This window comes from Amblyomma americanum, chromosome 8 (assembly GCF_052857255.1).
Source record: "Amblyomma americanum isolate KBUSLIRL-KWMA chromosome 8, ASM5285725v1, whole genome shotgun sequence".
NCBI lineage: Eukaryota > Metazoa > Arthropoda > Arachnida > Ixodida > Ixodidae > Amblyomma > Amblyomma americanum.
In genome coordinates, this window is record NC_135504.1 from 9474852 (window position 1) to 9492374 (window position 17523).

Genomic DNA, 17523 nt, shown 5'->3' on the forward strand with positions numbered 1-17523 from the left:
GCGTCTCCTTTCTTATTAATTAAGATTACATTTGCGTTCTTCCAAGCTTCTGGTACTGTCGAAGTCATAAGGTATTGCGTATACAGGGTGGCTAGTTTTTCTGGCAGAATCTTCCCTCCGTCTTTCAACAGATCTGCTGTTACCTGATCCTCACCAGCTGCTTTTCCTCTTTGCATTGCTCCTGGGGCTTTCTTTATTTTCTCTTTCGTTACTGGCGAGATGACGCATTGCTGTGTGCTACTGTCTCCACAATTAACGTTCTGATTGCATTGACTACTGTATATATTTGTGAAGAACCCTTCGACTACTTTAACTATCTTATTCATATTGCTAATGACATTGCCCGCCTGTCTCTTAACGCATACATCTGGTTTTTGCCTATGCCTGGCTTCCTCTTCACCGTTTTTAGGCTGCCTTTGTTCTTTAGAGCATGCTCGATTCTCTCCATATTTAATTTTCTTCTGTCGGCTACCTTGCGCTTATTTATTAACTTCGATAGCTCTGCTAGTTCTATTCTGTCTGTAGGGCTAGACGCCCTCATGCTTTGACGTTTCTTAATCAGATCTTTCGTCTCCTCAGATAGCTTGCCGGTATCCTGTCGAACCGTCCTACCGCCTACTTCTACTGCGCACTCCGTAATCACAGCTATCAGATTATCGTTCATTGTATCAACATTAATATGATGCGTAATATATTTCTATCTGCAAACCCTACTAATGCTAGCTCTCCCCTGCTATTCGTAGAACCTATCCCATAGTCGCCTGCCGCCTGGTCGCCAGCCTGCTTCTTGCCCACTTTCGCATTGAAGTCGCCTATCAGTACAGTGTACTGTGTTTTTACTTTGTTCATTGCCGATTCCACGTCTTCATAGTTTTAAACGGTCTGGTCATCATGACTAGACGTAGGCGCGTAGGCCTGCACCACCTTCAGCTTGCACCTCTTATTAGACCTAATTATGATAGCTGCCACCCTTTCGTTAATACTGTAGAGCTCCTCTACGTTGCCAGCTATATTCTGATTAATGAGGAATCCCACACCTAGTTATCGTCTATCCGCTAATCCACGATAGCACTGTATGTGTCGGTCCTCTAGTACTGTATACGCCTCACCTGTCCTCCTAACTTCAGTAAGCCCTATGACATCCCATTTAATTCCCGCTAGTTCCTCGAACAGCACAGCTAGGCTGGCCTCCCAAGATAAGGTTCTAGCGTTAAACGTTGCCAGGTTCAGATTCCAATGGCGGCCTGTCTGGAGCCAGAGATTCTTAGCACCCTCCGCTGCGTCACAGGTCTGACCGTTGGTTTGGTCAGGCAGCCGCTGGGGACTGAGGGCCGAGGGTTAATTGGTTTGTTCATGGACGGTTGTGGCCAAGTACTGCACCAGGGTGGCCAAATGCTGTCCTGGTGAGGTAGTGCGTTGTCGGTTCTGGACACCGAGATCAGGCCGCACCGCAGGCCTGCTTATGCAATTCCATCGACACGCGCCGTTTTTTTTTTTTCAAACCCGGTGGAGAATCGCACGGCACCGGGATTCGAGCCCCGTCTTCTTACATTCGAGGCGGACGCTGCACCTCTACGCCATCGCTGCATTGTTGCGACCAAGAGTAAATCTCATTAACATCATCATCAAACCTCTGTGCACTATAGCAGAAACGCCTCTGCCGTATTGAATAACTCGTATACCATATCGACACTGAATATGAGTGCTAATTTCGGTTTTCATTATAGGGCAAGCTGCAAGAACACATCCCAATTTGTCTTAAAAGTGTAGGATTGGAGGCACACCGTTGAACGCCTTTTTGAGGGGTTCCTTTCAACCGCAAAATAAAATACGGCAAGAAATGTCTTGTTGTTTCCTTCACTCTAATTCGGCGCTGAATGGAGTTACTAAGCATTTATGTCACGTTTTGAGACGCGACAACCTGGAACAGAGAGAGCGGATAGCATAAAAGTACCGGTGGGTGCCCGAGGTGTGTGCACCGACCATGCGAGCCTCGACTAAACGAGGCTTTCGTAGATTAACACACCCTAGACTAAACTGCATCATGCCGCATCATCTCGACCACTCCTGGTATCGAGACAACCGACAGAAGGATCCAATCTATTAGGGGCTCTTCAGTTACCACGTTTCACTCCTTCGTGTTGCTGCATTTAGCTAGTCTCGTCCATGAAGCACAACGCTGGATGCTGTAGGAAAGGCTTGAAGTTAAGTTTGGGCAGGAGCTATGAAAACATGAATTTAAAATAATTCTAAAAGCACATATTCAATTAAACCTGTGATGAACATCGGTTGGGAGGAAGTAGGTGGTTTTATGGTCTATGGGGATTTAACGTCCCAAAGCGACTCAGGTTATCAAGGACGCGGTAGTGAAGGGCTCCAGAAATTTCGACCACCTGGGGTTCTTTAACGTGCACTGACATCACACAGTACACGAGCCTCTAGAATTTCGCCTCCATCGAATTTCGACCGCCGTGGCCGGGATCGAACCTGCATCTTTGGGGTCAGCAGCCGAGCGTCATAGCCACTAAGCCACCACGGCGGCAGTGCCAACAGGAGACCGGTTCATGAAGCAGTCACCTCGTATCGTTATTTTTTCGGAAGCTAACAGACGCAGCTGCCGCCTATCAGCCCATCATTAGGTGTATTACGCACGCTGTTCGCACCCATATTAGCGCCAGGCCGTTCACTCGGCCCCCACCAAGCGGCGCGACACTCTGCAAATTTGCGAGTTTCGGTAGGATTGAAATGTAAGGCTTATCTTGGGACATATGCAACAATCCCGCGTCTTTCGAATCAGCAGCCGAGCACCACAACCACTGAGCCAACGCGGTGCGTGAAAAGCATTTGCGCATATTAAGAATTTCACGCACACAAAAGTAGAGCTTGCTAACTGAATGGCCACAATAACTCTAGTGTAGTGCAATAAATGTAAGACATGTGCGAATTTGGTGAAATGAAGATAAACTTTGAATTGTGCGGCCATAAATAAGGGAGCTAACTGCATCTGGATTGGGTGAACTTAGTCCAACGTGGATGACTGGTAGCAACGTGACTAAGCAAGACAGAGACAAGCGGGAAAAGAATTTATATTGAATGAACGGTGAACACACCAAGTGTTGGTCAAACTTCCTTTAAAGAGGGCGAATATTTCTTTAACTACGAAGCTTCTGAAAGCTGTACAGCTTTTTTTGTAGCCGTATGGCTACGCTTGGGTGGATACAAATGAGTAAATGCTCCCTTATTTCATACCAAGTGTTAGGTGCGTCAACAGCTGTTGGAGATTCATAAAACAGGTTTGTAAGCACATAGAACTCTTGTGGAGGGAGGAGGCATCATACGTGAGGGAGAAATGGAGCATCTTGCTTGGATACCGGACCGGGCCAGAGACCCGAGCTCGCATTTGCTGAGGCGCTCCGAGAACTTAAGTCAGCGTATCTGCAAAGACATGAGGAAAGCATGGATGTCGTGCGCATGCCACACTGTAGACACGAATACGCCCGTATGGGAGTAAAAAGAGAGTAAACTGTTCTCTTGCGCACTCCCTTTTATAGAAGGGAGCACGCTTACCTTCCTATTCCTGATGTCAACACGGCAAAATAAGGGGTGCAGGGCGCTTTTATCTGCACCAGCAACGCAAAGCAGCAACGCGAGGCAGGAGGGGATTCTCTTGCGCGGTGCATGGATGGATACCGGACCGAGACCATGAGATCGAAGCTAGGGCTTGCCATGTCGGCTCCGTGCTGTCCGTGTCCAAGGGAGACCCTAAGCGGACATATGTGCAAAAATAAAAATGGAAGATTCGCCAAAGGCAATCAGGGATGGAAACAACTGAACACTGCTAACAGACGGGGCGGAAGAGGCTGTGTTCTTCTCTGCCGTCCCGTTTTTAGCCAGTGTTCAGTCGTTTCCATCAACACGCGCCAAGCAGCCCGACTAAGCCCTCTTCTTGCAACCATGGACGTCGTCAGCATTCCGAAGCGTCTAGGGTCACGCTGTACACTAGCTGTACTGTTGGGACTTCGACTGAGCTCCATCTTCGACCCCCTTCAGCGGCACCTGGAGTTGATACAGCTTTTCGGGGTAGCGCTTTCATCTGCAGTCATGCCAGTCTTCTCGTTTCGATAAATCGTGATCTTATCGAAAACACAGACGACTGGACGCTGCGATGCAGTGGGTTGAAGTCTACGGCAGCACAGCGCTTGGGGCGGTAGGCAGAGGGTGCACGAAAGGAACGCTGCACGATACGCAGCTTCCATATCGGGCCAGATGTCATCGCGGGCCGAATGCACCAGTGCCGTTGGATCAAGTATGAGAATGCGGGAGGCAGCACATCTGCAAAGAAAAAAAAAGCTCACAGACACGCAAGCATATCTCGCTTGCACATACTACTCACCGTGGGAGCCAAGTGGGCGGGGCTGAAGCCTACGCCGCAGGACTGAAAATAGGAATAGTGACTGCCGACCTTGGCTACAGTAGAAACACGATGCGCCGCAGACAGTATAGGTAGCGCCCGTTCTTCGGAGTTGATGGACGAGAGTGGCGAGAATTTCCGAGCGCCGTTACGGCCACAAACCACATATCGCTCAAGAGCATATCCGTCTCTGGGTGATCGGTGGCACGACACGGTGGCTTGGTCGCTAAGCAGTTCGGAACAGGCTTTTGTTTCGGGACTCAAACGGCAGCGAGCTCGCATATCTAACCCCTCTTGAAGCAGCGAGCAAAGCGGAGCATATATGCAGTTTCCTCTCTGGCTCAATAACTACAGCTGACCTGCCTATAGTGAGCTAAGCCTAAAGCTGCATACATCGCGAATCCTAGCTCACCGCGCTTCCGTCACGAACCAGAAACCCAATGGCGATGGTCCATGAAACTTTTTCTCTAAACGCTGCGTGTTACTTTCTGATCATTATTCAATGCTTGGGAAAGCAGCGCGAGTGAACTTTAAATTCTCTCTAACAGCCCAGAGCAGGTTTCACGGACACGTCACCCTGGCAGCGAGGCTTAGCCTCGCGATCACCTCCGATGCCGAAGGCCTGGCTAGGAGGTGTATTCCTCGGCAGTCGTCAGTCGGTCGTGAGTTCAAGTGACTGCTCCTACGAGTCTCCGCTGGACGGTGAAGACGACAGCAAACCACTGGCAACGGGCACAAAGTCACGTCTAGAAGCACAGCCGCTTGCGTACGGCGAAAATAATTTCCTTGGCTAGCAGCAACGAAGGAAGAACGGCCGTCTGACAGTCGCATCTATGGTCGGATTACTGCATGCGCGTAGCTGTCAGCTACAGAACTTTTCGGAGGCCGTCAGCGCCGTCGCACTTATCAGCGACGGAAAATATTCCCAGGGCGCAGAGGCCAGGAACAGTGACAGTGCTCTTCGCCACGCCGCTGCTTCCATGGGCAGACGGCGCGTCGTAGCTTTTCCTGCGGCCAGACTTTCTCTTTTTGTTTTGGTTGTCTGCCTCTAGCCCGTCTAGATTAAGTGATATCAAAACTTCTTTAGACGCGCAAGTTTTGCCATGCACGCGCGTATGCCACAGCTTGGCCGATGTTTACCGTGTTCCTTTTATCTCCTGCAGTTTAAACAACCGGATTGAAAGGAGAATAATTTTCGCATCCATTCGTTTTAATTCACAGACATAATGGGCTCTGGTTTGGTTTATGGTTTATGGGGGTTTAACGTACCAAAGCGACTCAGGCTATGAGAGACACCGTAGTGAAGGGCTCCGGGAATTTCGACCACCTGGGGTTCTTTAACGTCCACTGACATCGCACAGTAGACGGGCCTCTAGAATTTCGCCTCCATCGAAATTCGACCCCCGCGGCCGGGATCGAATCCGCGTCTTTCGGGCCAGCAGCCGAGCGCCATAACCACTCAGCAACCGCGGCGGCTCATAATGGGCTCTAACTTCCGCAGAGCGAACGAAGCGCCTTCAATGAGCATAGGATACCGTTGTGCATAAAACATCCATACGGCGAGACACTGTATATGGTCGATTTTTTATTTCTTCTTCAGCGGCTTTACTGGCCATTCTGTTAGCTCTTCGTGCGTTCCTCTCATTTTCTTGCTTCACTGCTCCTGCTAACATCTATGTTACGGGCTCACCGCCCTAAACGAGGGTGGGTGGCTCTTTGCCTCGGCTGTCTGCAACGGGTAGCAGTCCCCGAGCTTCCAGCCGGCGAGCAGAAAAGGAACGTTTCACCTCTGAGCTCAAGAGGATATCTATATATTTTCCGGTCCAGAAGACATGGATACGTTGGTGGATACACCAAGGTTACGAAAAGACTTCCAAAAAAGTAGCTCAGCAGGATTTCGAGCGCGCAGCGGACTTGAGTCGAAAAGCGTCCCAGCAATACACCAGTTGCGGGGGGCAAGCATTTGCATACTCATTAACCCATTATTTATGTGACTGTCGCGGCCGCAGAAGACTTGAATTTCTTCAACAGACAAACTTAAAGCCTCTCCTGAACAGCTCCTTCCTGGTAAAGTTAAGGAGGTCTGCTTCAACGCCATGGGAAATGTCCCCTGTGTTGATGTGTCGAACTGGGCAACCTTTATCTTAAAAGAACGTCTTGCTGGGCAAGTTGGTAACTGTACATCTTTGGTTACAGGCACAACACAAGGCGCTCCGTCCCGTCTTTCTGCCTTGTGTTGTGTCTGCTTTTCGCGCCTGTAACCAAAGATGGGCAACCTTGCATACCCTCAGCAAGGCGGAAATTTGGGCGAGTTGGTAAGTGTTCATGTTCGCTCTCAGCGCAACACGTACGGGACACAAGACGAAGGACTAGCACAAACAGGCGCTAACTATCAACTGGTTTTTTATTGAAGAACGAAAAGCGTATAAATACAAACAGTGAACTACTTATCAATCAACAAAAGTTATCTGGAAGGCACGTGGGAGGTTAGATAGCTCAATTCCCTCTCGGATAACGTTATGGAAGGGCTGCTGATACATTTTGCGCCGTTGTGGTAAATATAAAAAGCTTCCATTACCTCGCGTGTTAATTTATTATACCCTCAAGGCCACATCAAGCTTCAGCAGTGTATGAGGGCCCATTTTTCGCCGGCGCAAGTACTACGGCCGCTGTGATTTCCGATGTTAATGTGGAAATTAAATCGCGACTTACCGAAATTGCTGTAATCTAGTGTGCGCCTAACTGACATTCACCACTTTGGACAGTCTAGGTGTGCGAAGTTCAAGTTTGAAGAGAAGAAATTGCCGCCGCATGTAAAATTAGAACTTGTGAGACACGTTGTCCTCCCACATGTGCCTACGGCTTTTTCAATACCGCAAATGTTAGAGGCTTGGGCGTCAACGATGCGTGCAGAAGTGGGACAACATGTCGGCGTTGCGCCGGCATCCACGATAGACCTAAACGTGCACAGCGGTAGCGCAGAAGTGCGCGAACTGCGATGGAACACATGAGGCAACCTTGAGAGACTGTCCAAAGCTTGAAACAGAAATGCAAGCGTTAATGAAATGGTCAGGCATTGCTCCGCGCAAAAAGGGGAGACGAATTCGGTCGTCGTCGCAGAACACGCTCATGCAAGCTGCACAAGTCGGCTGATACAAACCGCGGTGCTAGCTACACGTGGAGAGGAACGGCTCAGTACTCCACTGTGCAGAAGTCAACGCCTGCGCCTCCACCAAGGCCGCATTTAGCGGGCACTCAGGTGCCCACTGTGGCGCTGCAGTGTTTCCACTCAATATAAATTCAGAATTGGCTGATGCATTAGCAGGATGTGTTTTTGATCTCGATGCTCGTAGCACCAATACAGGGGGGCTGTAGCGAAGCGCAGCGACAGAAACAAGGGCCTAATGGAATGATTAAGTGGAGTTTCATGTGTTAAAACCAGTGGTTCAAGGCACTCCGAGAACACTGAATAAACATTTCAAAACTGCTACTCAAATTCGAGGTTTTTCACACTGCAAAAACGCAAATTTATCGTCTACAAATTTAAAAATGCGTCACACACCAAAACCTTCCAGATGATTCTGCACTCTTTTGTGACGCAAGGCCAAGAACATATCACTGAGAATCGGTTCAAAGCATGATCCAATACATATGCCATCTTTCTGAATGCACACATCCCCATTCCGTTCTGCAAAAGTCGAGCCAAGATAAAACGACGACAGTTGAAGGTAAGCGCTTGCAAAAATTCTAGATTCGCTCTGGAATGAAACAACACCATGCTTTTCTGTGTGGTTGCTCACAGCTGACAAGATGTCACCTTGGGGAATAGTGTAATTTATACCCTTAACGCCCGTTGAAACTCCCTGAAGCCACTTATTATGATCACATTTTAGGTACGCGACTACTTCATCAGAACATTTAATTCTGAAAAGGTCATCACTTACCACAACATTGAGTTTCTGCTAAAGGTATTTGGGACATGCTCCTGCCACGTTCCTGTTTCTGATACTATTGCACCAAACCGTAATCGTTTTGCTCCTTGTCAAGAAGGTGTCATCTATTATCCGCCCTTTTCTTGTCGAAGGTAGTACACCGGCCGGATTTACCGCTGTCTTAGCCAAAGATTAAAAGAGCACTGTGACAATGTAGCATGTGTGGCCACTTCAGGCCACGTAGCCAAACATGGCAGGGAGTGCAAAGCAGAAAACGACAGCTCGTTTTGGAACCTCTGTACATAGAATACAGCGACATAGGAAAAAACCGTGACACACTAACAAGAGAGATACCGGGGGCACATATTATTTTATGATTGCAAGACGATTGTATAAGCGCGCCCTCAGTGGCGTTGTCCCAAAAATGGCTGCGGTTTAGCTCTGGTTCAATATGGATTGACGCGATAGCTACAGCTGGTCGAGTGGAACTCGCTCAGGCGAATTGCAAAGTCAGTCTTGGGCGTTTCTTCACCTTCGTCCCTGGACGTGGATTCACTCTTTCCCCCCCCCCCCTCCACTCCTCCCCCACTCGGTTTCGCCTGCGCGCCGCGCCCCCGGCAGCTGCCACGGTGGCCACGGCGCCGCCGCCACGTTGAAGGCTCGAAATGCTAGCGTAATGTAGGCCCGCGGCACGCACGCCAGCTGCGTGCTCGGACGTCACTCCGCGCATGCGCACAATTGACGAGGCGGGCGGCGCGCACACCAGCTGCGGGCTATGATGGCACTCCGCGCATGCGCACAGCTGGCGGAGCGGTGGTGCCACGGCTCAGCGCGCAGACACGCTGACCTCGCGAAGTGGCTGGCGTAGTGTAGCTACTGCTACAAAAGAAATTGCCGCCGCGGTGGCTCAGTGGTTATGGCCAGCGGCTGCTGACCCGAAATACGCGAGTTCGATCCTGGCAGCGGCGGTCGCATTTCGACGGAGGCATGATGTTAGAGGCCCGTGTGCTGTGCTATGTCACTGCATGTTAAAGAACCCGAGGTAGTCGAAATATTCGGAGCCCTTTACTACGGCATCCCTCATAGCCTGAGTTGCTTTGAGGCGTTAAATCCCCATATATACCACACCAAACAAAAAAGAAATCCAATACCTCAATTGTGAGATTTGACGCGATCCAGTTACCCGCTGGCGCTAGTTCCTTCCGTCCATGTTTTTGTGCGATGTTTTTTTTCCTGGTCACCAGCGGGTATAAAAAAAGCCTTCTGGCTATCCAATAAATTCACCTGTCAGTCAGCGCTCTGTGTGTTACGTGTCTTATCATCTCTGTGCCTTCTTCTGTGCCGTCAATGCTCTTTAGTTACGGAAGTCAAATATCAACTCGCCCAACGGATTGTATTGTGGCACTCTTCAGCCATCTTTATTTCCTAAAACCGTTTGCGCTGAACCTGTTCCGAGGATGGAACGTTTCTTGTCAAAGAAAAAGTGGCAAAACGTGGTATTCATACGGGGAAAGCCATCGCTAGTGACGCAAACACACCCAGCTGTGCGTATTTTGCTTACAAACTTTCTAGACTTTATTGATTCATTTCGACTCAAGCTTTTGTAGCGATAGCTACATTACGGTAGCATTTCGAGCCTTCAGTTTGGCGGCGCCGCCATGCCGTGGATGCGCCACCACGCTGTCACGTGGTTGGTCACGTGGTGCGGAGCAGCTGCCGGCGGCGCGGCGCCGTGGCTGATCACATGGTTGGTCACGTGACCAAGTTCTACTCGGCCAGCTGTAGCTATCGCGTCACTCCAGGTTTAACCAAAGCTAAACCACGGCCAATTTTTTTTCTTATACTCTATAAACCTTAAAAGTTTATTTCCTGAAAATAATTTCTTTCCACGCGTAATCTTATGCCCGGTAGTGTCCTATGCGCTTGATAAGACAAAAGTCCACGCATTTTTTTGCGCACGCTGAAAACGAAGCAGCGCGGGCCGGCAGCGTCGAGAGGAGCAAGTACAAATTTTTCGTACCCCTTTTCAAGATAACAGTCTCTTTTTTGGTTATGTTAAAGGTAGCTAGCACGTGTAGACAAATGAAAAAACATTGAAATCATTATGAAATTAGCAGAAAGTGTTTTAAATAGAGAAGCCAAGTGGTCTCTAAGCCAGCTAAAAAGTAAAAGTTTAGGCCTGAAAGGGCGTAAACGACACAATGCGCGCTATCTCCAGCCAGTCAGGCTGAACCGTGCCTCGCAGCAAAGCATTATTCCGCTTCGGAGATAGAGAAGCCACGACCGCTTCAGTACGAGGACATCCCAGGGCTCAGAATTTCAACGAGCAGTGGCTATTTATAATGCGCACTGGCATCGCACGGCACGCATGCGTGTTCATGTATTCCCCACCTATGCAGCCGACGCGGCATGAAACAGAGCATGGCAATCGACCTCAGCAGCTACAGAACACCAACAGCTGCCAAGTTAGCGCAGCACATGGGTTTAATCTCTAATTAATACAATATCAATGTGAGAACAGACACTGCCATCCGCTCGACTGTCAGCATCATAATACTGAGTCAAGCTACAGGATTCTGTGATAGGTAGGATATCTGTCATTGCGCCTTCGCATTGACTTTCTTCGAACACTTACGTTTTCGTCTAAAAGTTCGATACTGCATTCACTATCAGTGTTTTGGTTTGGTTTATGGGAGTTTAACGTCCCAAAGCGACTCAGGCTATGAGGGACGCCGTAGTGAAGGGCTCCGGAAATTTCGACCACCTGAGGCTCTTTTACGTGCACTGACATCGCACAGTACACGGGCCTCTAGAATTTCGCCTCCATCGAAATTCGACCGCCGCGGTCGGGATCGAACCCGCGTCTTTCGGGCCGGCAGCCGAGCGCCATAACCACTCAGCCACCGCGGCGGCTTATCAGTGTTTTCAGTGCGTCTAACAAAATAAATGAACTAGGAATTGACATCGAGCCCGAAAAATATTTCCTAAAAGAATGCAATGAAGCTGTCATGCGTCCGCGAGCACTCTGCCGCGAATCTTTGTGTTGTTTGTTCATTCTTCAAAGCTGCAGGCCGCATCAATCTAAATCAACGCCCCAAATTTTTTTCTTCATCAGCACTGTGCACAAAGCCAGATTCTATATGAAAAATTTTTTTATTACGTTGGTTCTTTGAAAAGGAAATGAACAAGCACGATAAGCAGGCGGTATAGAGTGCACATCACGGAATATGGCAAATACTTTTAAAAGAGGCTTTGAAGTCCTATCTCTGTACATGTGATTACACGAAGGAAATGACAAACATACAAAGCAGAGACGCAATGCCATGAGACAATGGAGAAAGTGTGCTTTTCAGTGCATTCCTTTAGTCTCCACTCTTATGTCCACTTTTCAATGTTACGTTACGCAAATAGTACCGTGACAGTATATTTTCTCATATAGTGATTGCATTCCCTAATGAGACAAGCCTACGGCCGGCTTTAACAACTACATCATGGCGAAATGCTCGAACACGTAATCCTTGTTTCACCCATGCAGCTGGCGCGATGGGTTGCGCATTGAGTATGGGTAGTAAGTCTCGACGAATGCACCGGCATGCTATTTGTGCTGGTATCATCTCACCATCGCCAACTATGAACGGGTGTATACATGTTCTTTGGAGGCCGGAAAATCAGAAGTAGGTATCTTCCCTCATGGCCTTGAGCCATTCCGCGGCGACATCTTTCTCTTTCCGCTCATGCCCACAATACAGTTCGAATAACTCGGTCTGATTAACAAGCACTTGTTCCCATTTAGAATAAGAAGTGCTGTAGCCACTCTTGTGTGGTAGAATGTCCTGGAAGGGCTCGAAGGAGGTCGCTTGAACTTCTCTTGATGTCCTAGAGCCATTTCCTCTTCTTATCTGTATTCTCATTACTCGATTACCTTTCTTTTATTGGTGAACCTGCTGATTGATGATAGCCGCGCACTGTCTCGCTCCTTCACCGAGGATGAAGTTCTCGTGAAGACCGTCGACTTCCTTGAGTTCTACCTTGCCCTCACAGCACTGCAAGGTTGACAGGAAGGCAAGAGCAAAACAAAGCATGCCGTGTTAAGAGTATACGCAGATGTAACCATGCAGACCACACCTCAATTTTATTACAAAATAACCTGTTTTCAGTACGCAAGCTGGCCTAAAATGTGGTTTGTCTCGATGTCAGCAACTTCTAAACACAGTTCGTTATGTTGCTGTTCTCGTTTTCCTGGGTGAAAACCTAGTTAACAGTGTTGCCATGATAATGCGTGCACAAGGCTTGAATTGATGCCTCTCGGCTAGACTTTCAGATGCGGTAACAGCAGCGTTATGCCAAATGATGCCATAGGAGGCACCCTAGAATTGGTCTAAATTGCAGTGCAGCGGAAAAAGGAGCTAGCTAGTGCGACATTTCGAGACGAAACGGATCAACTCTGCTTCATTAGTCTAAGCAGGTTCCCTTTCACAACTGTTCGTCAATAAAATTATGCTGGAACTCAGAGCAGAAAAATTTCCGCTCCTACTACCTTCTTTTCCTGCAGTTCTTACCTGTCTTGGTTTTCTTAGCCTTCTCTGACTAAACTCATTTATGTAAATCACTCATCCTATCTAGATTAGGCGTTTTGCGCAGTTCTTATGAAAAAACGCCTCCTATATCTTTGCAATCTATTATCATTCCATCATCCTAATAAGAAGGGTATGCGATATGCAGGGTGGGATGCGCATTATTTCAAGTAATGCCTGAAGCCCTTGCAGTATAATGCCTCCCAACTCAACTTAAATCAGAATAAATGTATCCTTGACAGTTAAGTTAGGTAACCATACATAAACTATGAAAAGCGCATCAGCTCACCTCGGAAAGACCGTAGTCAGGCGGCAGCTGTCGCGCCATCTTTCGGGGCCTGGACGCCTTCACAAGAACGACATCGCCGTGGAACTTAGCCTGCGGGTGGTACTCGCCACCGGCTTTTAGGAACTCGTAGAAGGTTCGAGTGGCCGTCGCCACGTCCTGACGTTTTGGCCGTACATTCGGGTAGGCCTTGAGGAGAATGTCGGTAGCCACCTCCTGTTTGGCGTCCCAGTTGGGATACTGATTCATCTGGCGCCGACACTGCACGAGAAAAAAAAATTAAGGGGTCAAGTTCTACCAGCCACGTACCAAAAAGGTACAAACCGCACTATTCTAGGTCTATTCGAATTTGTTTAAGGTCTAATCAGCGCTCTGTAACTCTCAAAGGATGTTATTTCACTTTGGCAAGGCATAGGCCGCTAGCCACACTTTTCCAGCTACCGCAATAGTCCTCATAGAAAAGCACATACATTATTTTGGTTCGTGGTTACTTCGTGCCAAATATCAAGGTGCTCGAAAAACTAAAACATATGGAATCCGGATCCTCAGTTCAAGTCGCATTATTAACAAACTTAACTATATACACCTTCCAGCTAATTAATCTGCCATTATTCGAGAGTTTCGTCATTTTTCAATTGCTGCACAAGAGATTGATATCATCGGAAGGAAGACGTGCTTCCCATTTTCTCCGCAGATGTGCAGGTACCCACGAAAGTATAGGAATGCGGAATGCACGAAAATAAATTGAATATGTTGCTGTTTTGAGATGCGACCATAACCTGAAACTGCGTTTTCAAGCACAACCTTGAGAGGTCACACCTAATATGAAACGGCACCTCCACTGAAAAGGAGGAATACGCTTCTTCTTCACTTCCACGTTAATTTCTGCAGCCTCTTCACTTGCACATTTGAAAACATGCACCTGGCTTATTTTTTCTTTTATTAGTATTAGGCTAAACTAGTGTTCTCTTTGTCTGCTGCAAACACGTGAACCCGGCCGGCATCTCTGTCTTAGGGTTTCGGTCCGGACTTGGTTCTCGCCGCGATCCTGTCAAGGCACGCCCTTCGGAATGAACGGCGTAAGCTCCAAGCTGATATCAATGTACGCACTTCAAGGAAGTCGATGTCGAGGTACTGCATGAGGAAGGCGCAAAAGAGCGACGACTCCTCCTCGTCCTTGCTGTCAGTGAAGCGCGTCTGGTGGCGAATGATGTGCACTGCCATGAACCGCGGGGCGCCGTCCAGGAGGGTTAGGCTGGCCACAGAGGCCCCGGCGGCCTGCAGCTGCACCGCCATCTCGAAGGCGACCGTGGCACCGAAGGAGTAGCCCGTCAAGTGGTACGGACCCTGGGGCTGCACCTCAACCAGTCTCTGTGAGTGCAAAAGGGAGGAAAGGAGGAAATTCGGGAGGCTGTTGACGTCATCTATAACCTACCAAGGGTGCTGTACACAGGGGTAGTTGCACGAACTACTTCCTCAGAAAGAAACGACGTCGCACTTAGCACGTCGTAACAGAAAACTATGCGTTTACCTGCCAGCCAATAACAAAGCTATCCCGAAGGGCCTGGGCAATGAGGACCATAAAGTGGGCACTGTTAAGCACATGTTCTATGCATTATGTCATCAATGGTCACATCATGTGTGGTCACGCTATGCGTGGTCATATGATCCGTGGTCATGTCAGATGACTTAGGATCATGCAGGCTGAAGAATGGGCGCTTTCAATAATGTCCCGTCTGTTGCAATGTTATCCTTGTGGGTTTAGCATCGGACGCACTCGATAGAGGTGCGGTGCAGGTAATCCTGTCACTTCTTCTGTAGTGGGATGGCACAAACGTTGGGAGTATAATTGATGAGATAGTTTTCCATAACGATGAATAAAGGGCCTGTTGTAAACTTTAATGAATAATATCACAGGAGCTCTGCCAGGTAGACTAAAATTTAGATGACGTCTAATGTCATGCACGCAGTACACCCCTGCTTATGGAATACGTCTAGGAACCTTATTCATAGATCGTATACAGCGCATAAAAAAGGCTAGAAACTGAACAGGAACATAATACGATGCAAAGACTAACCTCGCCTCCGCATTGTTGGCAGATGCCGATTACACACACGTTGCGTATTCTGAAATACAACCTCGCATTTTCTGAGCAAAGACAAGGCGCCACTGGTACCATGACGAACAGAAGGGGTTGAGCTCACTGCAAGGTGCCTCTGTATGGTGTTTCGCTTTCTATACGGTAAAGAAGTTTGAAAACAGCCGCACAGATGTTAGCTAGGCGGATGGTGGTCGTCGGCAGTAAGTCCTACGTAAAAAGAGCGTATGTTTTTTGGCTTCAGCTATTCGGTGGCCTTCGTAAGGTAACCTCAACAAGCTTGTCTTGAGTATGCAATGCGCCGTACCTGGATGTAGATGGCGGCCATCTCTTCGATGGAGCACACGGGGATGTCTGGCGTCCTCTGGACTCCGACAGCGCGCACGCACAAGTGTGACGCCAGCTCTGAGAGTCCGTTCACGTGGCCCTCGATAGGGTGCACGATGAACACAGGAGAAGCTCCCTTTAGGCTGTTCATCTCGACCAAGACGCGGTCTGGCACGAGCTTCTCGACCAGCGTCAGCCGCGGCACCTCCGACACATCCCCGGACTCTGCAGAAGTACAGAGTTAAGACAGACATGAAGCAGTGATCGTCCACAAGAGAGTTCGGCTATTGAGCCTGCTCCGAGTACCACATCCCCTTGTCCCCGCCAACGGATTTAGAAGGTATATGGGTGCCGCTGCCTGACGCTCCGAGCATGATAATCACGTCTGTGGTGCCCTGTGCATCTGCTTTAGCTACGTTATTATTATAGGTGAAAAATTACACCCTGCTCTCCTCACACAATCTGCAGTGGTTCTTCACGATGCGGCGAGCGGCCCGGAGCCGAGGTCGAGGGTCGAAGCTTACCTTCTGCCACCTGTGGCGTGTCGCACACGGTGGCGCTGGTGTCACACGCCATTTCGCAGGTGGCTCCGGCGCCGATCTCCCTCAACTGGTTGATGGTGAGCTGCCGGATCTCTTGCATGGAGAGTGTCAGGTCGTAGCCGCGTTCGAGTGTCTGCTTCACCTCGACGCTCATCAAGGAGTCCATGCCCAGCTCACCGAGGCTTATGTTAGGCTTCAGGCTAGACGGGTCTTTGACACCTGCGAGTGAAGGGGGAGGTGGGAAACGTGGAGGGACATTACGGGGGTACTATAGGTATGAAGTACTGAGAGGTTAGAGTGGCGCCAGCACAGCAATAGATACATGAAAGACGAAACAGAACGTTGTGTTTTTGTCTATTCCCGTGCTGACGCCACTCAAGCTATGTACAAATCAGCTATGATACGACCAGTTTCATTGATTGGTATTCGGAAAGAAATAATAGTACCAGCGCTTACTTTCGAGAGTGCGGTTTGGTGACTAAGGGCACAAGTTTAATCGGGACTAGAAATAAAGAGATTCGTTGGAAGATTACTACTCACTAGGCATCCGCTGGAGAACAACCAATGAAATAGTATAGGGGATTTACTTAGTAAAACACGTTGCGGGGCTAGTTGGTTATGCATGTTCTTTCTTCTTATGCATATATTTTAACGAAAGAATAGTATAGGGGACATGGGCTGAGCATCGTTCGGAGTACGGGAAGCTCTGAGTAAAGTATTATATGAAGTACGCCTGAGCAAACTGGACGATAACAGGTGGACAGCAAAGGTATTTAAATACTCATAGAGAACGAGTATTGACTCAGAGTGGCGAGAAGGGACTAGAAAACTAACCGGTAACTATGGAGGAAAAAAGATAGGGAAATGAAGACCTTTAAATGGCAAGTAAAAAACGGTGAAGGTGAAAATAGGATTAATTCCATGGAAAACAAGCAGACTATGGGACTATGTACAAATGGAAAAAGGAAAATAAGGAAGGTATCGTTCTGTGATAACTCAAGAGGCAGCGCTAGATCAGGCTGGCTTTGAACGCGAAGCTAAAAAAAAAGAAATTTAACCAAGTCGATGGCACATGTGCAGTTTGTGGTAACCTGTAGAAACGATTGAACATCTTATACTCGAATGTAACAGTATTCCTCCGGATTTCGGTGGAGGCTCAGTCTCTCTTCTGAAGCTCTACAGTTTATGTATAACACACGTAAATTGAATGCAACCGCGCTAAAAACTGGCAAAAAGTCATTTGAAGACTGGTTTCTCAAAAGCGTGGTGGTGAAGTAAGGTTACAAGTTCAGGATTGAAAATTGTATTTAAACAAGAATAGCGAAGTTATAAATAAAACCCTTAAATTTCAT

The 17523-nt window shown here is 48.3% G+C and overlaps 1 protein-coding gene across 1 annotated transcript in view; it reads right to left on the bottom strand.

Moving 5' to 3' along the window:
* Positions 1-11547: 11547 nt before the first annotated feature.
* Positions 11548-17523, bottom strand: part of LOC144100890 (fatty acid synthase-like) — a 46720-nt gene continuing 40744 nt past the window's right edge. The window contains exons 22-26 of the mRNA XM_077633800.1: positions 16154-16390; positions 15610-15854; positions 14314-14574; positions 13207-13464; positions 11548-12386 (exon numbers count right to left, since the gene is read on the bottom strand). Coding sequence (XP_077489926.1) covers positions 12273-12386; positions 13207-13464; positions 14314-14574; positions 15610-15854; positions 16154-16390 — 1115 coding nt within the window. The 3' untranslated portion in view covers positions 11548-12272. The remainder of the gene's footprint in view (positions 12387-13206; positions 13465-14313; positions 14575-15609; positions 15855-16153; positions 16391-17523) is intronic.